At 33.2% G+C, this 23,676-nt stretch overlaps 3 protein-coding genes across 6 annotated transcripts in view; 1 reads left to right on the top strand and 2 right to left on the bottom strand.

The window, feature by feature from the left end:
• LOC131846023 (solute carrier family 12 member 6) overlaps positions 1-23,676 on the top strand; it is a 334,208-nt gene that overhangs the window by 210,220 nt on the left and 100,312 nt on the right. The gene's annotated exons all lie outside the window — the stretch shown is intronic.
• Positions 1,288-5,118, bottom strand: LOC131846029 (trypsin CFT-1-like). Its single transcript, XM_059195239.1, has 4 exons — positions 5,050-5,118; positions 3,305-3,473; positions 2,152-2,407; positions 1,288-1,584 (listed from the first exon to the last, which is right to left on the bottom strand). Exons 1-4 carry the CDS (start codon positions 5,093-5,095, stop codon positions 1,288-1,290), a joined length of 768 nt encoding a protein of 255 aa, XP_059051222.1. The 5' UTR covers positions 5,096-5,118.
• Positions 8,100-23,676, bottom strand: part of LOC131846030 (trypsin CFT-1-like) — an 86,870-nt gene continuing 71,293 nt past the window's right edge. Inside the window, exons 1-4 of one of the 2 annotated variants that reach the window (XM_059195241.1) lie at positions 11,581-11,652; positions 10,662-10,830; positions 9,005-9,260; positions 8,100-8,396 (exon numbers count right to left, since the gene is read on the bottom strand). In XM_059195241.1, coding sequence (XP_059051224.1) covers positions 8,100-8,396; positions 9,005-9,260; positions 10,662-10,830; positions 11,581-11,626 — 768 coding nt within the window. In that variant the 5' untranslated portion in view covers positions 11,627-11,652. Of the gene's footprint in view, positions 8,397-9,004; positions 9,261-10,661; positions 10,831-11,580; positions 11,653-23,676 lie in introns of those variants that run through there. The other variant, XM_059195242.1, reaches the window with a different exon arrangement.

Genomic DNA, 23,676 nt, shown 5'->3' with positions numbered 1-23,676 from the left:
AAGTATATAGACGATATTTAACATTTACAATTAAGTGGGCTATCAGCTTCTTTAGCATTCCAGTATAGCAAAAAGGGAATAAATTTATATTTTTGTATGATTTTCTTGTATAAAGTAACAATATATAGAACCTACAATTAATTATTCACCTATTTCTGCCAAGTTTTATTATATAGTTATATATGTTTATTGAATTTAGTAATGAATAACCGATATTATTAATTAATTTTGTTAAGTATCATTGTATACTATGTTTCTAATATTAGATGATTGCAAGTTGTGTTTCAGTGCGGAGAGTGAGTACTTATAAAAAATATATTTCACTAATATTACGGGTGTATAAATTAAATAATATATACAAATTTTTACTACGTTTGACTACACTATTAACTAATAGTGTAGTTATTTATTATTTTGAAGTTCATATAATGTACTTATGTACATAAATATCTGATTCTTTGTATTTTACACACCGCCACATCGTTGATTACATTGCGATAAAACTTTGCAAACTTATTACTAGCAATTACACTCCACATCAACTCTGGGGGCAACAACCCCTGGGTAAGGGGGGAAGGGGTTGTAGGTAATGGGAACTAGTAATTCCGATTGCTAGCAATGTACGGTACATTGCTAGATCCTCCACGCGATTCCCCCTGGAAACCATCGTGACAAATTCCTAGTGAATTTGTCATGATGGGCTAACTGACCTGACCTCATATTCATCTTATCATCCTCCACTGGTGCTAACGTAAACCGTTAGCGCAGGCGGGGGCATCATTTCATTATCATCCACAAAAAAATGCCTTTGTAACTGGATTTATAAAATTAACATAACCTGACCAAAAATTAGTACCACATTTCAGACCAATTTTTTTAAAATACTAGAGTAGAAGTAAAGTATAGTAAATACAGTATAATCAATTTACAGGGCGTGTCGCATTTTCCTCTATGATAGCTTTGCGCTGGGTATTAATTAGTTCATCAATTTGAATAATAATGTTCTTGTTAAATTATTAGAAATGATTATATACATATTGGTACCTACTGACACTACAAAAATAAATTTATGATCTCTCTAAATTAGATATGTCACGTTAGAGTGACTGAAAATGAAATACAAGTTAGTAGATTTAGAATGCAGTGAGTTAATACACATTGATGCTGATAATGTAAGACTTTGCATACCAGCTTTTGTTATAATACGTAAATTTTATAAAATGAAACTAATTGAAAAAAGTTGAAACTCATAATTTAATATCATATAAGTAAGTATCTATACATGGTTTAAGCGTTAGCCTGTATCCAGGTAGTATAACTGGAAACGCGAGCATTGACGCCAGGGTAGCGAGCAGTAGCGCATGAGTATCCCCAAGAGCAAACACCGACGATGACCCCGTTGTGGAAGAGGGGACCGCCAGAGTCACCCTGGCACTGGTCGCGACCGCCAACGTCCAACCAGCCAGAGCACAACATGTTATCAGTCACAGTGAGTCCAAGTTCAGCATAACGGCTTCTGCAGGTGGCTAGGTTAATGGACCAGATCTGCACTTGACGCAATTGCTCAGATAGTGGTCCACCGGGCTGAAATATTAAAATATCAATAAAATTATAAGTAAATCTAAAGTAGTACATATAACCATAATATATTCTTCTTTACATTTGTTCTTTATAAATTAAAGATATCGTACGTCGATATAAGCTGGCGGGTGGAAAATGGTGATAGAAAAATGAACTCAGTTCAGTCAGTCCACTGTAAGATGTTCACCAAGAATTAACCACGACAGTTTCCAGGGGGAACCGCAGGGATGTTGACTTGATAAGGCCACAAACCCTTATCACTAATAATCTCTTCGCTGTTAGAGAACGATTATCATTGGTCATTTGCTCGATTCCCAATAGTACTAAGGACTGTTACTTTACTTCATTAGTAATGTTATAAATACCAGTAAATATAGTAATAGTAAATAAGGACATAATAAGAAGGAGAAATGATTAGTAACAGCGTCGAAATATCGGCCTTTAAATAATATTATTATGGTAAATATCCTGTTTATATAATGTGTACAGTACAGTATCTCTTAATATTTACATAGATATCAGAACTATATACCTCTATATAATATCCAAAGTTAAAAAATAAGTACTTACGGAAGTTCTACCCCATCCAGTGGCGTAGACCACTTGGTTGTCAGCGAGATTGTAGTTAGTACCAGCGATACTGCCAGCGCTGATTACGTTACTATAAACGAAGTTTGAAGAAACACGCAGAATTGCGACATCGTTATCCAAAGTAGAGGAACTGTAGCCTGAGTGGATGATGATTTGTCCAAGATCGTGGACGATGCCACCGCTGTGAGCATTCGTGGATCCAGCACGAACACGCCAATTGTTTGGTGAGTCGCCGCTAGAAATGTATAAATATTTATTATTGTTTATGATGCGGTTTTATTTGATCGAAAGCTGTCATGATGCTAACATTCTTCTTAGCTATATTTTACGTAGATCTGTCTATTCTGGCGCTTAAAGGCGAGCCACAAAATTTCTAAATGAGGTAAAGGTTTCCCAAACTTTTTATATCAAACTATTTTAAATTATATACTTACATTTGTTTCCCACTATACCCAACCGATTTAAAATAAACTCAAAAATTACATATCTTAACGTGATTCTATAATTAAGGAAGCTGCACTGCCTGTCTACAGTTAAGCTGTATTTTAAGTTCTATACAGCGGTTTCGCTGTATAGAACTTATATTAATCCAACATCATCGAGTATATTAATAGATACATTACGGAATTATTGAAAATATATTGCACTGACAGGCACTACTGAGAGCCACTACTGACCGAATGGACACGCAAATAATTAGGTGCACGACTTTAGATGCAATGAGTCCTATACTTATTCTCCACTATGAACTATTGGAGTTGAAAAACATAGTATTGTATAGCATTTTAATATTATATGATTTTATAGATTTTCTATTTCATTGTCACGTAATTGCATTGACGGGCTGTAAGAATATTATTATACTAATACTATTATAAAAATTCAACGTAAAATGATCTGCATCAGAGACGTTGCTTGTGTCTTTAATATTATAGATGAAAAATAATCGCTTTAAGGATAATGATAAGATAAGATATTGACTTTGTTTTATAATAATATTTTTATCACGTCCTGCGGGAACCGGTAGATACTGTTACTAGTGGTAACTGGTTGTTTTTTGTCCTAACAGTCTTTAGGATAATAATTCTTTTGAACTCCTTATTTATATATCTTCTTATATAGTTTTACTTACACAAAGCAATGAGCAGCAGAGAGGACAGATCTGTTGTTAATGATTGAACCACCGCAAGACTGGGACCATGTGGATCCAGTCCATGAGAAGAGCAATGCAACCATCTCAGGCCATTGATCAATACTGGTGACTTCCCCACCCACAATTCTCTGCGGGTTTCTGGGTACAGCTGAATACAATAATCACATTTACATTGATAAGTCTGACGTAAAAATTATTTAAGTTCTAAATGTGTTACACAGCGTAATCCTTATCTAATCTTATATAGATTAGACAATAATTATCGCGTATATATTAGTCGTGTATAAATAGATTTTGAAGTGATTTCTCAGATTTTTTTTATAATGTCTAAACTACTATTCTTATTCGTCTAGTTTAGGTACTCATTTGTTTCGTTGCATACCCGAATTTCATATACTCGACTACTGATCTTACTTCTATCATTTTACTTAGTTTATAGAAATAACATTCACTGCATATAGTTCGATTTTTAACTGTGCAGCTTTAATATTTAGGGCTTGACCTTTCATATGTATATATCTATATACTTTATATACTTTTCCGAACCGATAATACATTACGGCACATTTGAGACCGCTGTGTTAATAACTTGTTAGGTGATATACACTTATTTTTAATTCACAATATCACAGATTTTCATTCATACATAAATATTATATAATGTTATATACTATAAATAACCTATAATAATAAGTGTAAGCCAAATTTTCAAGTACTTGGAGACTTCTAAGCCTGCATCTACTTGAAAATTGAGCAAATGTCGTCGTGTTGTCGTCAAAATCTATTAAATAGTAACATTTAAAACTAATCTTTACAAACTGTGTATGTAAAAAATAATCTTATGATGTGAGTATCTGTATACATGCAATGATAGATTATAATAGTTGTACTGATATAACTTTTGATATATTTTTATGGAATGTAATTAATCGAATGACGCAACCTACTGCAGTAACGGCTAGCACAATCAATGGAAGAATATTAAATATGAAGTCAGGCTAGTAACCCATAATTTACAGGGGAGACCAAGTAAAGGGAAACCTGTCATTGTACATTACGTAATGGTAGCAATAAGATTACTAACAATCCTGTCCCTCTTCCTGTCGTCGACGGTTCTTTATTAATTGACTAGCTACCTGCCCTGGCTTCGCACGGGTTTACTTGTATATATACCTTCCTCTTGAATCACTCTATCTATTAAAAAACCCGCTTCAAATTCTGTTGCATGGTTTTAAAGATTTATGCACACAGGGATAGACAGCGACAGCGACAGCGACAGCGACTGTACTATGTAATGATGATGTAATGGCATACGCTAGTGGACGATACGTTAGAATGTATATAGATAGACGATAGCAGTGGACGATGATAGCATGAGCATGAAGTCAGATCATTCCAAGCGTATTCACTATGATCGTATCCAGAGTCCACCAACTGAACCTGACATTGTTATAAAATTGTAGATTTTATGGTGAAAACCTACACCCTAATACTAATAATTCCATCTGAAGGTTATCCCTGACGTTTAAGCCTTCATATATCGGAAAGATATTAAATATCGTTTGTAGTAAGTAGATTTCAATCGACTCAACTTTAAAATATTTTAATGTAATTGTCATATCTCACTTTCAATATTATAAATCCAGAGAAAATAATTATGTCTATATAGAAAAATCATTTTTTGTGAAACAAATTCTTATTTTTTGCATAAATGTGGCACATACCTGACACCGCAGCAACGGTCAAAGCCACAAGGAAGAGCACACGCATTTTGTTGGTGTTGCTTGCAACTAATGAATGTATCAATGTCTGAATAACATCCAATGCTTATTATTTAATCATATTTATAGTCGAGCATATGAGAAATAGGCTTCGAAAGCGATTATAAAGATAACGTTTATCAGTAGCACATTGGTTCTAATCTACATATGCTAACGACTCAGTTCACTTGCATTTTTATAATCTACGCATTACAATTATATGTTTGCAATAAAAATGTTACTATTATAGTTTGTTTATAAGCAAATATATACATTATCGTATGGTTTAAGTTTTTTTCAACTTGTCTATTGCACAGTATGCCTTAAACGTTTCGATTCTGTAATGAGAAATACCCATTTCCTGCACTGCCCGGCGCAGGCATTTTACTGTGGTTGTTTTTCTGCATGATTAGCTATGTAGCTATATCTATCGATATTTTAATAGAAATGCTAATCGAGAGTATTTTTTTTAAGCGAACGAGTTCTTTTGTTTTAGCGTTTCATTGTATCGTTTAATACTCATAGACAATTATAATAGTATACTGTTAAATATGTGTATATGTACGCGATAGTAACAACACCTGGTATTTATTCTATAACGTTAGTACAATATTATACAAAACATTTAAAAATGTTTTTTAAAAAACGTGTAATTATTCAATTGTATACCAATTCTAATTTATGGATGGATAAAAATTTACTAGCATATTCAGAATTAGTATAAAATAGCGTAAAATCAACATTCAAACTGGTTCTTAACCAAGTTGGAATGTTAATTTTGCGCAATTTTTTCTTCCAGTCTAAATTTACCTGCCAGTTTACACTTGTAACCAATTGCGATAGATCGACTTTTGAAATATGACGTTCCGCTCATTTTTATATTTTGTTCATTGTTATTTCTTCTTACTCATTGTAATTAAATGTTTTTATCTTTTTATACATTATTGACTACCTAACTATATTTTCCGTGTAATAACAAAGAGTTTCATACATTACACTACTTTCTGTACTGTTTAATTGAATACTTACGACTATATTGCTTAGTCATTAAGTGAATTAATCGAATCCATATTCAGTTTTCTATTCAAGATCATCCACGATATCAAAGTAGGATAGAATTGAAATCATTCATCAGTCATTAAAATTAGAATGCGCCTATTCTGTGGTCTCCGTTCCTTTAAATATTAATTACGCAAATTTTGCTTCATTTCTTTAGTTCCTTACCTCACACCAATCTTTATACAGTCGTATAATTACGAATATGTTTAAAAAAAATGCTGAGGCTACTTTTATAACGACTGCCAGAAGAATTTTTTATGTGTGAATGTTACTTGATAAGTATCTTCTCGGAAAGTGGATTTGATGATTATTTTTATAATCAATGTATTTTAATTCCATATTGCCCCAGATAATATTTATCTAAATTATAATTGAGTTTGGTTTCTTTTTTTATTTTTAGATTTATATATTATTTATGAGTATATACGAATATTTCACGCCTTAGGAATTATTGTTACCTCTTTGTCTTGTTTATTGTATTATATATATATATTTTTTTTTTATCATTTTATACATAATTGTATTTTCTGTGTGAGGAACAATAAAGAGTTTCATTCATTCATTCACTATCATCATCATTAAAAGTATAATATGTATGTATTCTAGCTACTACTAGTCACTGCATGTCAACATTCCTCAGGGAACATAAATAAAATATCTCTGATAAACCCAATTCTGGCAGTAGCTTGCTTTGCAATCCACTTTTCGGTTTGCAATGAAATTACAGATTATGTAGACAGGTACTTATAAAATTCGGTAGTAGCTGACCAGACCTGCTTCGAAAAGTACCTACAGTTTTATAACAAAAACAACAGATACAAATAAAATGTATTTATTTATTTATAATGGCATATACAATAAATAAACAATACTCACATGGATTCTGTTAAAAAGCGTAGCTATTTCGTAGAGGACTTATTCCATACTAATTTATTAATAGCCAAAAGCGTCAGAACGTCTGTCGGTTCGTTACGACTAAATTAAAGTTGAAATTTAAGTCTCTGTAGCATCTGCTTAGCTTCTACTCTACATCTAGTCTAGTCAATAATTGTTTCAGCCTTTTTTTTGTAAATTATAGTTTTCTTCTCGTTTTATACATTCTGAAAGTATAGTCAGAATAGTTGAAATAGTCAGTTATAATAGTTGAAAGTCCAACTATTTAGGAGGAGTAACATGTCATACATAGGTATAAACTAATTATTTATTTAATTAATTACATTGTACTAGTTTAAAACACTTTAATAAACACATAGACACTATTTTTATAGTATTATTGGATATACCAATATGAAAGAGAGGCAAACCTATTGATATATTTGTAATATTCTTATTCAATACTTTCTAGAAAATATACATCAATAATACTTTAATTATCAGGAATTGGTTTTATACGCTAACACGTCTAGTGTACTTATTCTCCTATTTTATTCTGTCAGGTAATTTATTATATAATTTTATTAAGTATAGTAAGATATTATTCTGATATTGCAGATTTGTACTGCACTTAAATGCACATTGGACTTTAGTCGCCGTCGGGTAAAAATATGTCATAAAATGTACACGAAGACAATTTCACTACTTAATTATGAATAAATAATAATAATGATGTCATATCACCACTTAACCAGTCGTTTCATATAGGGCAATCAGATGGAGAGTCGTCAGCACCCCTCTACATATGCTAATATGTACCTGTCATTAGAGGTATATTAGTATAGGTAGAAGTAGAAAGAAAAAAATATATTTTATATAATTTATAATTATGATATACCAGAATTACAAGTCTTATTGAAAATTTACAGATTTAGAACGCAATGGGCACATAGATACAGGTAACATGAAGTCTATAAGGTACTTTAATATACTTGTGTATAAATTTTATTAAAAAAAACAACAATTTAAAAAGGTTCTAAGCTCATAATACAATATTATATAATTTACTACTTATAACTGGTTTAGGCGTTAGCCTGTATCCAGGTTGTGTAACTGGAAACGCGAGCATTGACGCCAGGGTAGCGAGCAGTAGCGCATGAGTATCCCCAAGAGCAAACACCGACGATGACACCGTTGTGGAAGAGGGGACCGCCAGAGTCACCCTGGCACTGGTCGCGACCGCCAACGTCCAACCAGCCGGAGCACAACATGTTATCAGTCACAATAGCACCAAGCTCAGCATAACGGCTTCTGCAGGTGGCTAGGTTAATGGACCAGATCTGCACTTGGCGTAATTGCTCTGATAGTGGTCCACTAGGCTGAAATAATTAACAAATTAGTTTATCAGTAAAATTGTAATACTAATAAAATAAAATATTATAACATAAATAATAAAATATTTATAGCTATTTTTGCTATAGAACAAGATACGCGTAATATAACAAACGAGAGGCTGTCTGTGTTTGTTACCACTCTTGAAGACTAAAAGTTTCAAATTGCTAAAAAACTTTATGCTACGTTGATGGGAATATTTATTTTCTATCAAATCAACGAATATCTTCGGCTTCTATTTCCAATAGTACTAAAGTACATTAGTTTACTCTACTAGTAAGCTCACAATAGGTAAATATGAACCAGTTGCAACTACAGAACAAAAATACTGTACTTTGTTTGAACTTTTTCCGTAATTGTTTACAATTGTACACATTTTATAAATGGGATATTAATCATGACAATATTATAGCCATCAATAAGGACATAATTAGAAGGAGAAAGGATTTGTAACAGCGTCGAAATATCGGCCTTTATTTTCATGGTAAATATCCTGTTTATATAATGTGTACAGTACAGTATCTCTTAATATTTACATAGATATCAGAACTATATACCTCTATATAATATCCAAAGTTAAAAAATAAATACTTACGGAAGTTCTACCCCATCCAGTGGCGTAGACCACTTGGTTGTCAGCGAGATTGTAGTTAGTACCAGCGATACTGCCAGCGCTGATTACGTTACTATAAACGAAGTTTGAAGAAACACGCAGAATTGCGACATCGTTATCCAAAGTAGAGGAACTGTAGCCTGAGTGGATGATGATTTGTCCAAGTTCGTGGACGATGCCACCGCTGTGAGCATTCGTGGATCCAGCACGAACACGCCAATTATTTGGTGAGTCGCCGCTAGAAATGTATAAATATTTATTATTGTTTATGATGCGGTTTTATTTGATCGAAAGCTGTCATGATGCTAACATTCTTCTTAGCTATATTTTACGTAGATCTGTCTATTCTGGCGCTTAAAGGTGAGCCACTAAATTTCTAAATGAGGTAAAGATTTCACAAACTTTTTATATCAAACTATTTTAAATTATATATTTACATTTGTTTCCCACTACACCCAACCGATTTAAAATAAACTCAAAAATTATTTATCTTAACGTGATTCTATAATTAAGGAAGCTGCACTGCCTGTCTACAGTTAACTACAACTTGCAATAGATTATTAACTTGCAATAGGTTTAGCTGTATAGAATTTATATTAATCCAACATCATCGAGTATATTAATAGATACATTATGGAATTATTGAAAATATATTGACTACAGCACTGCCAGTATACAGAATATTTAGGATTATATCTGTAAATTATGTTTAACATGTAGATGAGGATGGAATGGGTTTGTAATATTATGATTTATATTATTTACAGTAATTCGAGAAAAAAAATAGGTTGAGTTTTATTATTTATACTAGGATATTTTTACTACGCTTTTTTTATACTATGACTTTGGCAAAAAAGCATACGGCCCATCTGATGGTATACGGTTGTCTATGGACACCTGGAAAACCAAGGGTGGAACGTGCTCGTTGCCTGAATATACCCTTCTTTAAAAACCTCATGCGAGAAAAGTAACTCTAAAATTAAAGAAAGCTTTCATAAACAATACTTCTAGATATTACTTACTAAATTTGTGTTTTGCTGCACTATCTGAAATCAGTTTCAACTTGCAGCAGTTTATACCTGTCTTAACTTTCTTAAGTTTCAGCTCAATAGACTTCATATTGATTAGATAATATTGATATAGTCAATGGTATTTGTCCGATTGTGTAATTATCGAAAGTTTATTGACATCCATTACATAGGCTACAGTAACATTACGATAAGCCGTATGCTTGTCGACAATATGTGATATAAATTATTAGATTCTAATTTCTATTTGATTTTATATGCTTTTATGTCATTTCAATTTATTGTAAAGTAATTGCATTAAGAGTCAGTCTGTAATAAGAGAAATATGAAAACTGAACTAAATCATCTATGTTTATTTCGTCGTTTTAAGTTATAGAATGTATTCGTATTATAGGTTGTCAAATTATTAATAAAGTTTTGGGATAAAAGGTTATGCACTAACTACATTTCAAAATACTAATTTGAACTCGAGTGTCGGTAAATTCTATCCCTACTATGCATAAGTATTGTTATGGCATCTAGGAACCATTTTTATTTATCCTACTATTTTCTTTCTCTACTCCTTCGGTTTACTTGCTTTTTATTTATTATCTAGATTTAGTTTTACTTACACAAAGCAATGAGCAGCAGAGAGGACAGATCTGTTGTTAATGATTGAACCGCCGCAAGACTGGGACCATGTGGATCCAGTCCATGAGAAGAGCAATGCAACCATCTCAGGCCATTGATCAATACTGGTGACTTCCCCACCCACAATTCTCTGCGGGTTTCTGGGTACAGCTGAAAACAATAATCATATTGTTGTTGATGAATCTGGCATAAATATTTTGTTTTCAGTACGTAACACATATTAAACATAATATATACCTATATATTTATCTATCTTATTATATATTATGTACATATGCTTAATCGTTTACATACATATATTTTTGTGGAGATGTGTATATATATATATGTAAACTTCACAATTCAGCAGTGAATTTATTATATTATATAGACTATGTTATACGGTACCAAATATATTCTATCCTAGAAGTATAGAAAAACCTACTCGAAAAAAAACTTTTGTGTAAATTTGAAAAATCATTGGATTTCTAATTTAAATAAATAAATTTTCATTGAGCATAAATTTGTTATTGATTATCAATTTAAATTTTTTAAATGATAAAATGTAAAAGGCGATATTGCGCTCATTCACTTAACTACAATGAGTGGCAAAATTACTAACGCTTAAAAGGAGCTTACCGTAAGCGTTCGCTTACAGCTTAATCAGATCATCACGGTCTGTGAGATTCAATCTGAGTATTCAATATTACTATCCACAGTTAAGTACATGAATTGATATTATATTAGATATTGCAAAATAATTATCATCCAGCTACAAATATGATTCAAATGTATTGAATGTGTACATTACATGTAATACAATTAATTTCGATATTCCTGTTATGTTTCCAAAGACATTATTTTTTTAAAGATGGAAAAAGTATTTTATCTTAAGTTTTTTTTATAAATTTGCGTACATACCTGACACCGCAGCAACGGTCAAAGCCACAAGGAAGAGCACACGCATTTTGTTGGTGTTGCTTGCAACTAATGAATGTATCAATGTCTGAATAACATCCAATGCTTATTATTTAATCATATTTATAGTTGAGCGTATGAGAAATAGGCTTCGAAAGCGATTATAAAGATAACGTTTATCAGTAGCACAGTTATTCAATTCTACATACCCTCGCGTCGCTTCTACGAGTTTTCTTAAATGTAGCCTCAAACTTCTTATAGTGTAATTATATTTAAGATACATGATATTCTTAATTCGATTAAGATTCTAATCCGAATGAATTATTAGCAAAATACATCAAAATATTAAATATTTTGTAATAAGTACGTAAGTAAGTATTCAATCAACTCAATTTTTAAATATCTTACTATAATTGCCATACCTCAAATTATTTCGTGTTATGAATCTACAGAAAATAATTATGTGTATATAGAAGTCACAAACTTATTGAGGCAAAATTTGTATGATAAACAAATTTAAGAAAATCTGTATAAACGACGTTAGCATATATAGATTAGAATTGTGCCAAAATTTGTACGAAACAAAGATAAAAATTTTGCTGCATATGTTTGATTAAAAAAAATATATCATAAGTTATTAAAATAATGACACACACAAAGAAATAAAGTATACCATTTTATATTATTAATACAGCAGACAAATCGTTTTATCTACCCATATCTATAATACAAAACCATAGCTAATCTGCATTATTATTAATCTTGAGACTGCTACTAATTGTATGTGAGGAAATAAAATAATCGATCATTAAATTACCTAAGGGGATTAAACCTAACATGGATATATAAAAATTATGTTTACACTATATAAATGGACAAGTAACCGTTCTAATATGATCAACTAATGGTCTAGTCAGTACCTATACAATATCAGTTTTGTATCCTTTGAATTTGATTTTATAAGTATTTTGTTTCTCTTTAATTATTTATATTGTTTTAAATTGTTCACAATTTACTGTAGATCCATAATGAATTTAATTACTATTTCTTTCTTTATTTGTCAAATAGAGTAATTTTGTTATTCTTTTTGTAACTTCTATGACTCATAATACTGACCTATAGTATATACATATATGGTATATGAATACCATAATAAAATTATATCGTTACCAGTTTTATTTTAAATAAAAAGAGAGTATTTAACATTTATTGTCTTCGTTATGACATCGCGTGTACTATACATCTTAAAAATACTTTATAACTTTCATTCAAATTTGGAAAGTAGCTGAAATTAATAGAACAAAGTGTAATACATCGTTTATACTTAAACATAATATTATATATATGTTCTTTATATCGGAATATATATAATTGAATTCCGTTATGATTTTATAATATACAAAGATAATTACTTATAGAAGTTTATAGATATAAAATATGATTAATTTAGTTAATAAACGTCAAAGTCTGAATATTGCGTCATTAATGAGTATATATCTACAATTATGGACTTTAAACATCAATAACTCAAAACTGACTTTATAGGATTGAATCCTCTCTGCTTATCTACATCTAATTACAATATTAACACTGCGTTTCTACCAAATAACAATTTATATTATACATGTATTATATCAGATTTAGGGCAACTGCACCAACGAATTTTTAACTGAATGCAATAACAAAACAACGGCTCACCTGATAGTAAATTATGAATTACGTAATATAAAATCTGTATAAAAATAATTTTGTAAGTAAATGTCTCATACTCCACTAAACTAAGTGGTCTAAAATATGTGTTAAACAAAACATGTTAATCAATACATATTTTGTTGCAAACTTGTTAAAATATTTTGAGAATGCCTATCGTACAATGTATTTCTTTAATATATTAAATGAATAATGGGATATTATTCATTTAATATATTAAAATAATTAAAAATAAATTTCTATGTTGACTACTAATAAACACTATTACTTATGTTATCTGTGCTATTACACAAGCCTGTTAATAGTGTTGACACGCTTGCGTTTCATAGAACAAAATATTTTTCGTATGTAACTGTGGTACCAAGTTTTTTTTGCAACTAAATGTTTGCAGATATTTTCACTTTTTTTATTAAACAGTGCATATTCAATTTTACTTCATCTTTATATAGTATGAAATAAAATATCCGCCTTCTGTTTGTTTATGTCTTATAAATTACGCAACGGATTTTAATCAAGTTTTCAGATAGAGTGATTGAAGAGGAAGGTTTATATCTATAATATATGCGTGTTATAGTATAGAACAAGTCGAGAAATTAAATCTTTGTAATGCATCTGTACGAAGCCACGGCGGTCTCTTATTTGTTTATAAAACATAATGTTTGTTTCTTGACTAATAATGTCTCCATCTTATGCACATACTTACTTGTATCTGCATGCATTTCCTAATGAAAAGCGTTAAAAAAATAACAGTAAGTATACAGAACAGTAAGCAAAAATATATTTTATTGAAAAACACACACAGTCAATATAATTCTGATATACTTCCTTCAATCAATTACTCATTATCTATATCTGTGATTTTTTCAATCCATGTTTAATGAAATCCGATATGAAATCATTATCAAATCGTCTGTATTTCTTTTGTATAGGTATACTTACGTCATGTCTTGCTCGTAAGTGGTCCGATTCCAAAAAATCTAGTAGATTACAAGGCTTATTATAATAAAATAAAAAATATCATTATTGCATACACGATATCCATACTTATATACTAATATTATAATGTCTCTCTGTTTGTTTATTTGTTATCTTTATACAAAGAGGACGGACCCATGCTATGTTTTATCAAAAGCGCAGACGAAGTCACGGGTCGATACTGGTATTTAATAATAATGACAATAATACCCTAATTACAGTTCGCCAAGCAAAGTGGCAGGTTGTATTCTTCGGTCTTCTGAATTACCTGCCGCAGCGTATGAATGTGGTCTATGGTACTGAAGCCTTTTCGGAACCCGGCTTGTTCGGGAGGCTGGAAGTCGTCAAACCTGCGCGCGAGACGATTCGTGATGACTCTCGAAAACAACTTATAAACATGGCTCAGCAGTGTTACGGGTCTGTTCTTCAGAAGCGTTTGTCTCCCTCTCTTGAAGAACAGAACCACCACACCCCTTTGCCACGCTTGAGGCGTTTTGCCCTCGTGGATGACGGAGTTGAATAGCTTCTGGAGGATTCGTAGAACAGATCCAGCCCTCAGAATCAGCAGTAACTCCACGCATCGCCCGGCGCCTTGTTGTTTTTAAGTTGTTTAAGAGCCATACCAATCTCGTACAGGCTGACGTTCGGGATATCTTCGGTATAGTGTCGGGTTAATTTGGCTCTAGGGTCTTTCGCCGTGTTGTTAACAGGTGCCCGTGTTGTCGTGTATAACTGTCCATAGAACTTCTCAATGCTTTGCTTGGCGTTTGTGGACTATGAAAAAGCCTTTGATTCGATCGAGACGTGGGCTGTGCTACAGTCTCTCCAGCGGTGCCAAATTGACTATCGATATATCGAAGCGTTGAAATGTTTGTATGAAAACGCCACTATGTCAGTTCGCCTCCACGTCCAAAATTCAAAGCCTATCCAACTGCAGCGAGGTGTCAGGCAAGGCGATGTCATATCGCCAAAGCTACTTACCGCGACTGGAGCGGGCTGGGCATTAACATTAACGGCGAGTACATCAATCACCTTCGATTTGCCGACGATATCGTGGTTATGGCTGAGACCCTGGAAGACCTTAGCAAAATGCTCGAAGACCTCAGTAGAACAAGGAGTAGGTCTTAAAATGAATTTGGACAAGACGAAAATTACACACAGTCCATGTAACCTGCTCCCGTAAAAATCGGTATTTCTACACTCGAAATTGTCGATCACTACGTATACTTATCTATCCAGCTAGGTAGATCCAATTTCGAGAAAGAGGTCAATCGTCGAATCCAACTCGGATGGGCAGCGTTCGGGAATCTCCGATATATCTTTTCGTCCAAATTTCCGCAGTGTCTCAAGACGAAGGTTTACGACCAATGTGTGTTGCCAGTGATGACTTACGGAACAGAGACGTGGTTGCTAACTATGGGCCCCATCAACAAGCTCAGAGTCACTCGAAATGGAGAGGGCTATGCTCGGAGTTATCTATGATCGAATCAGAAATGAGGAGATCCGCAGAAGAACCATTAGTGACCGATATAGCCCGAAGAATTGCGTCTTTGATGGCATACACATATCGTAGGACAGATGTCTCTCTGTAAAGTCCTCGAGTGGCGATCTTTATATAAGGCCTCCAGCAAGGACGGACCGACGATCTGGTCAAGATCGCTGGAAGGTAGCGCAGGACCGATCGTCGTGGAGATCTTTGGGGGAGGCCTATGTCCAGCAGTGGACGTCTTCCGGGCTGCGATGATGATGATGATGATGACCCTAATTACTGTGGACCGCTATTATTCTTATATATTACGAGAACGAATAAGCACTAAAAACGAAACAGTGGTGGAAATAAATATAAATCAATTTGCGAGAGAGAGACATTTGTATTCCAAGTAAATCACTCCGGAATTTCCTCTAACTGTAGGGTCGAGTCTGGACATGAATGGACATATTAGTCTCTAAACCCAAGTATACAATTTTTATACATCGCTCCAGAGACATGTACTAATTAACTCATTTATTGATCTCTCGACATGTAGCTTAAAAATATTCACTTTATATGTTTTTATTCCAGCTACTAACCGCAACTTTCTCTAGTTTATTTAGATGGAAAATAGCATGCGAAAATGTTTGTCCTTGTGATATTCTAAACCTATCTCTAAGTAAAATTTCACTTTTCAATGGATTTTCATTCAGTAATATAACTGTAAACTGTTTACAAATAGACACTGGCGCACTTTCACATACTATTAATAAGAATGGGTATATTTTATCTAGCCTAGCCTAGAAAGTATAAATATCAAATATAACTTATTTTTGTTACGTAACAGTTTAGAGATAGATATATATATATAACGAAATAGCCGAGTTTCTTGTCAATTTTTTTCAATTTCTGTCTAAAACTTCATTGCAAACCGATGGTAGTATTGATTTACTATCGTCATGACTAGACACTATCGTGGATTTTGTTTTTTCGGAGGCGAAGTGTTTGACGAGTACACGTGCGTTAGTGAGAATTTAAATTTAAATTAAATTAAGTCTTTTGTACGACACTATAAATCTTTTTGGTGTATTGTGTTAGTGCTGTATATGTGTGTTGGTGGTGGTTAGTATTAGTTAGTAGTAAAACTATTTGTATAAACTAATTTTAAATAGTAAATCGACTTAGACACAACATGGATGGCAATGAGCCTCCTGATGAACCCCCCGACCCATCTGGTGACTTATTTGTTTATTCACCTGTCTTAACAGTGCCATCAGAAGATTTCGAGACTTCAACTAGGAAAAGAACCCTAGACCCCACTTCAGAAAATCCAACTCCTAATAAAGTGGCAAAACAGGTAGTAGGACGAGTAAAATACTCACATGCCGATAAATCCCGCTATCTTGTTTACGTATCACGGATAGAGACAGACTCTCAATCAGGCACTACCATTCATCCTATTAAGTTTGGACAATTTTTATATCAAAATAAAATTGCTAATATTCTGCCAGATGGTGTTAAACGTGTAGGCCGCAATAGAATATCGGTAGAGTTTACAACAGCTGCTGACGCAAATGCATTCCTATCTAACAGTTTATTAATACAAAAAGGCTATACAGCAGTTATTCCATCATATAATGTCACTAGGGTATCTTGTCCGTGACATTCCAACAGATTGGACTCACGAAGACATAATAGAAAACATAAAAGTCCCAACTGGTTGTGGACAAATTATTAAAACAAGAAGACTATCAAGAAAAGTTACTTCCGATGAATCAGTTGAGTGGAAACCTACTCAAACAGTAGTTTTAACATTTGATGGACAAACCTTACCAAAACATGTTTTCTGTTGTTATAATTCTCTTCCTATAGAGTTATACCAATATCCATAGTTCAGTGCTATAGTTGTTGCCGATATGGTCACACAAAAGATAAATGTAGATCGAAGCCAAGATGTTATAAATGTGGTAGAACCACCTAGGTTCCTCCTGTGACTTTTCAGAAACTGAAGCTTCTTGCCTTCACTGTTCTGGACATCATTATGCAACTAACCGAACTTGCACTGAATATCTAAGACAGAAAAACATAAAAGCTATGATGGCTGAACAAGCAATTTCCTATGATGAGGCATCTAAACATATTCCACCTGCTACCCGTTCATATGCAGACGTCACAGCTTCAATGTCTCATCGTCAACCTCCTACATCCTATCACCAACCTAAATTTACATCTCAAAACAAATTAGGAAAATCAAATCAAAACGCTACAACATCGTACAAAAAAACTATTTTCCTAAAACCCAAATCCCGCCCTGCCCAGACACCTGGGTATGACCGTCATGCCCATGAAGAAATTGTTATATATATATATATATATATATATATATATATATATATATATATAATCCTCCTTCTCCATCTAGTGACTCCCCACAAGAAAACCCCCTTAAGACTTTAGAACTAATACTTAATATGTTAACTTCATTCATATCAGAAAATAATATAACAATTCCAGACCACGTTGCTGATCAAATTGTATCTCTTGCTTTTATCAAAAACCATAATGGATCTAAAAGTCCTACAATGGAATGCTAGAAGCCTACGAAGCAAAAAACACGAACTCTCTTACCTTACTAAAAATACCAACCCACAATTCTATATAACTGAATCTTGGCTAAGGCCAGGTTCAGTTTTTAACTTTCCTGGATATTGCAGTTATCGGGATGACAGACAGGATGGTTATGCTGGATCTGTCATCTTAGTTGAGAACTCACAGTCTAGTTCTCTCATCAATCTACCTCCTCATGCTGATGATATCAATATTGTTGCTGTGAGAGTTTTAGACATCTCCATAGTTTCCATTTATGTTGCTGATCCTCAATCTTGTTTGATTCCCTATTTAAAAAGTATAATAGAAAATTTACCCCCACCAATTCTGGCCCTAGGTGACTTTAATGGACATCACTTTTCATGGGGATCTGAAACCTGTGATCATTTTGGTTCACTATTATCAGAGGTAGTAGATGAACTAAACCTATGTGTTCTTAATGATGGTTCACCAACTCGTAGAACCTACCCAGGTCAACGCAAAAGTTGTGTTGATGTCTCATTATGCTCCCCAGATCTAGCCTCTCTTTTCCATTGGTCGTGCTTACCAATGTCTCACAGTAGTGATCATTTCCCGATTCTCATCTCTTTACCATCTAAGATACTTTCACAGAAAAATCTACCACCTCTATTGAAATACATATCTGCAGCTAATTGGGATTTATATACTGAGTTGACAGAAAATAAAACCAACTCTTTACCTATAATAAATCGAAATAACATTTTAGTCGCATATTCAAAGATGATAGAAGTTGTTGACAGCAGTGCGAGCGAAGCATCCCCCTCTCAAAAAGCCTAAACGACAGAAAGTTTCACCTCCGTGGTGGGACAAAGAGTGCACTGCAATGATAAAATCCCGTAACGAAACAGAATATGCTTATAATACTGACATGACATTAGAAAAGTTCATCAAATTTAAATGTACATCTGCTAAAGCGAAACGCTTGTTCCATAAGAAGAAACGAGATAGTTGGAAACAATTTTGTGACAGTCTCACACCTCGCACACCTTCATCTCTTGTTTGGCGTAATATTAATAGGTACCGAAAGGCATGTATTTCTCGAGGCCCCTCAGCAATGTCAAAGGAAACAGTAGAAATATTATTTGACAAACTGGCATCAGTACCGGCTCAAGACGTATGACTCACCAGCCTTAATAATTTTACCGTTCAGGACAGTGTTTTAGATGATACATTTACCATGGATGAATTAAACATCACTCTTTCTAGTGTACGTGACTCCTCCCCGGGAGTTGATGGGATTCCTTATTCATTCATTAAGAATGCTGATCCATCATTGAAACGGTACTTTTTAGACATACTAAATTACATTTACAAATTTTGCACACTGCCTCCTAGTTGGAAAATACAAATTATTATCCCTATATTGAAACCCGGTAAACAACCAGATAATGCAGAAAATTATCGCCCTATTGCCCTATCATCCACACTTATGAAACTATTAGAACACTTAATAAAAAACAGGATAGAATGGTTTGTGGAAAGTAAAGGACTTCTCTCCAAATCCCAGTTTGGATACCGCAAGGGTTTTAGTACACTGGATAGCATAGGAACACTTGTAATGGATGTGAGGGCTTCATTTGTTAAAAAACAGTCAGTGGTAGGAGTATTCCTTGATATCTCAGCTGCATATGATAACGTTTGTCTTTCAGTACTCAGGCACAAGTTGCAAAATCTGAATATCTCAGCAAAGATGATCCGGATTATATGCAGTCTACTAATGGAAAGACAAATCAGCCTCCGTGCTCTAAATAATCCCAGTCAAGCAAGAACTGTCTGGACAGGTTTACCACAAGGCTCAGTTCTAAGTCCCTTGCTATTTAGTATTTATACTCATGATTTACATCTATCATTGAATGACAATTGCCGCATACTTCAATATGCAGATGACTTGGCTCTATACATCTCTGATAAGGATATTTCCTCTGCTGTATCCTCTATGCAGATATCGCTCGACTCTCTTAATACGTGGCTTGAGGAACATAATCTTAAATTATCACCTACAAAAAGTAGAGTTGTCATATTTTCCAGAAGACGCTCAATACCTGGTTTTGCTCTGGAAATTGCTGGTATCCCTATCCCAACAAACAATAAGGTGAAATTCCTTGGTGCGTACTTAGATTCAAAGCTGACAGGTGTTCCCCACTTAGAATATATAATAGCCAAATGTGAAAAAAATATTAACATCCTTAGAGCTCTAACTGGCGTCTGGTGGGGTGCCCATCCGTATAGTCTAAAGCTAGTATACAATGCACTGATAAGAAGCGTTATGGACTACGCAATTTTTATACTCTTACCATGCAATAAAATGGCTATACATAAGTTAGAAGGCATTCAGTCAAGGTGCCTGCGTATAATAACAGGATGCATGAGATCATCTCCTCGTAATGCCCTTCAGGTAGAATGTGTAGACCCCCCTATTCTATTGCGTCAGCAATATCTATCTGACAGATTCTTATATAAAGCATTTTATATCAGCAGTCATCCCATACTAACATCTGTAACGGAACTGAGTGATCTCTCTCCTGTTAATGTTCCACCGATTATCAAAAGTTTTCGTAGACTGAAAGAACTGATGGAACATGCGCCTATGAACAGGGTAACTAAGTGGCCGTTATATAAATATAGTTATGGCGCATTAATATTTCAACCGAACGTAATATTAGAGACTGGCATACATAAAAATACAATCGAAGCAAATTTGGAATTTAACATTTATGTTGAAAATTACTGGAAATATCATCACCGCTTTTTTACAGATGCCTCTAAATTATCAAGTACAGGTTGCACAGGATTTTCTGTGTATTACCAAAACTCAAAAATAGCTATGCAGTATCAGTGTCCTCCGATATGTTCGGTCTATACAGGAGAATGTTTAGCAGTACTAGAGGCGTGTCACTTTATCGAGGCACACAATATTCATAAAAGTGTCATATTTTCGGATGCTTTGAGTTGTATGCAATCCCTTAGAGGGAATCAGTTTAAAAGCAGATCCCGAAGTACCATCATATTGGACATCAAAGCTAAAATAAAACAATGTGCAGATAGGGGGATAGAGATTGCTTTAATTTGGATTCCTGCTCACAGTGGAATTATAGGCAATGAGTGTGCAGACTCACTAGCAAAATTTGCAGCTAGCTATGGTGGAGATAGAAAGTACTACCAAATAGATTGTAGTGATATTACAGCCTACCCTATAAAAGACCTCCGTGATGCTTGGACAAATAGTTGGAAAGATTCCTCAAAAGTTACTGGTCGATTTTACTATTTTATTCAACCAAACATACCTGTAAAGCCTTGGTTCGCCAAATATAGAAAATTGCCGAAAAATATTGTTTCTATATTATGTAGGTTGCGCATAGGGCATTGTTGCTCACCAGTATTTTTACATAAACTTAGAATCAGAGATAACTCCCTTTGTGAATGTGGATATGAGGAGGGAGATTTAAACCATATTTTCTTCTCTTGCCCACTAAACCGCTCCAATTTAGTGTATCCACAGCTTATTAAAGAAAAAATTCCCCTGCCAGTCAACTTAGCGAATATTTTAAAAATTTCCTTTGAAAATCCTAATGTTTTATGGATAATTGTAAATTTCATTAAAAGTAATAACATTAAAATCTAAATATGTATTAATTAAATAAATTGTAACCTACTTACAAAATATATCTACCTATATATTATATATGTACTCTATTAACTACTAACCAAATTTGTGTTGTCCTTTCCAGTTTCTACACCAGAAAGACTAAAATTACTTAGTATTTTGGATATACTTTTTGTCTCCAGTGCGTGCCTCTGATACATGACGCTGGCATAAATGGTCGTTAAAATAACGACCGATTGCCATAGAAGAAAAGAAGAAGAAGAAGAAGACACTATCGTGACGTAGGGCATCTCCTAATAAGAGAAATAGGTATTTAAGCGACTTATACTTCGCTAGTTAGACTACTTAGTAAACATAACGTTTTATTTTAGGGTTTCCTTCTCTAAATCCTCGTATTTACCGGTTTCGAAATCCTGAAAATGAAAAAGAGTCGTGAGTCATATGAGTGTGCAATTGATATATGTGATATTTCGATATCAAAGTGTTCATGTAAATTGATTAGGAGATAATAAATTATTTTAATAACGGAGACAAAAATAATTCATACCAAAAAAAGACAATCAAATTTACATGTAAATAGGTGTTGTTGAACTTCTATTAAAAATTATTCAATCAAAAACAATAATTGATTACAATTGAAACAGAAGAATTTATATCAAATAATGGCTATAATTTCCTTGTAAATATACCTACTCTAAATCGCAAAGCAATATCGCATTGTTGATATATTGTTTACATTGTAGTGCAGTACCGTTCCTATCATTATGATGGTGTTTATAACCTGAATCATGTTATCGGATGCCGTCAATACGACTATTCGTAGCAATACCATTTTACTAGACTATCATACAGTATTTGACATAGTATGACGTGATGGTATCATTATGCAATAGTGCAATGATGACTCACTCGTAAATCTTGCGAACTGGTAAGGCTTGTAGAAATTGATTTGCGATATTGTTACTCAAACAGACTATCTATACAAATAAATAAAATTGGAGTGTCTGTTTGTAATATTGAAATAACAGTTTCTTTACTACATTCATATGAATATAAATACGGCACATACAACAAAATAACATTTTTTACAATTTTTGCCTGTCTGTCTGTCTGTTTGTTCCGGCTAATCTCTGAAATGACTAGACCGATTTTGATTTTGTAGTTTGTATCGATTTGAGTGTTTTCTATGTATACTGTATCTGTATTTATATATATATATATATATATATATATATATGTATAGGTAAGTATTTATATCAGTGCAAGCTCTGCTTAGCTTACCTTGTAACTAGAGGACGTGGTGTGAATTATTATTATTTTATCTAAAAACATATACAACGCATATACATATATTCATACCATTCATAACGATTAGTTGAGACAAGAATATACAGATGATACAAACAAATCTATTACTGTTTAGTTGGTATAAATTGAATTATATTCAGATGAATGAGACGGAGTGAAGTATCATGATATTTCTTGCTCTAAGGATCGTAACTCCATTGTTGTGGCAATTATCTACATAACTCAAAGGCTTCAAGTTCCAAACTAAATGAGATAGGGTCTTGAAATTCATATATAACATATGATTGTTTAGTCTAGAGATGAAAGTAAATCAAAGTTTATTTCTAACATATAATCAAACTCAGGCGGATATATGATGCAGAAATTAATAATTATTAGGCATGTTTTTGATTGATTATAACGT

The sequence above is a fragment of the Achroia grisella genome, unplaced genomic scaffold (genome assembly GCF_030625045.1).
Source record: "Achroia grisella isolate CSIRO2021 unplaced genomic scaffold, CSIRO_AGI_Agris_v1 utg487, whole genome shotgun sequence".
Taxonomy (NCBI): Eukaryota; Metazoa; Arthropoda; class Insecta; order Lepidoptera; family Pyralidae; genus Achroia; species Achroia grisella.
This window is presented reverse-complemented; position numbering and strand designations above follow the sequence as displayed.

Excerpts from the sequence above, each read along its gene's own strand:
- LOC131846029 (XM_059195239.1), bottom strand. The coding sequence starts at position 5,095 with ATGCGTGTGCTCTTCCTTGTGGCTTTGACCGTTGCTGCGGTGTCAG. Across the intron at positions 3,474-5,049 it reads GACCGTTGCTGCGGTGTCAG|CTGTACCCAGAAACCCGCAG; the intron begins GTATGTGCCACA and ends TATTGTATTCAG. Across the intron at positions 1,585-2,151 it reads CTGGATGGGGTAGAACTTCC|CCCGGTGGACCACTATCTGA; the intron begins GTAAGTACTTAT and ends TTAATATTTCAG.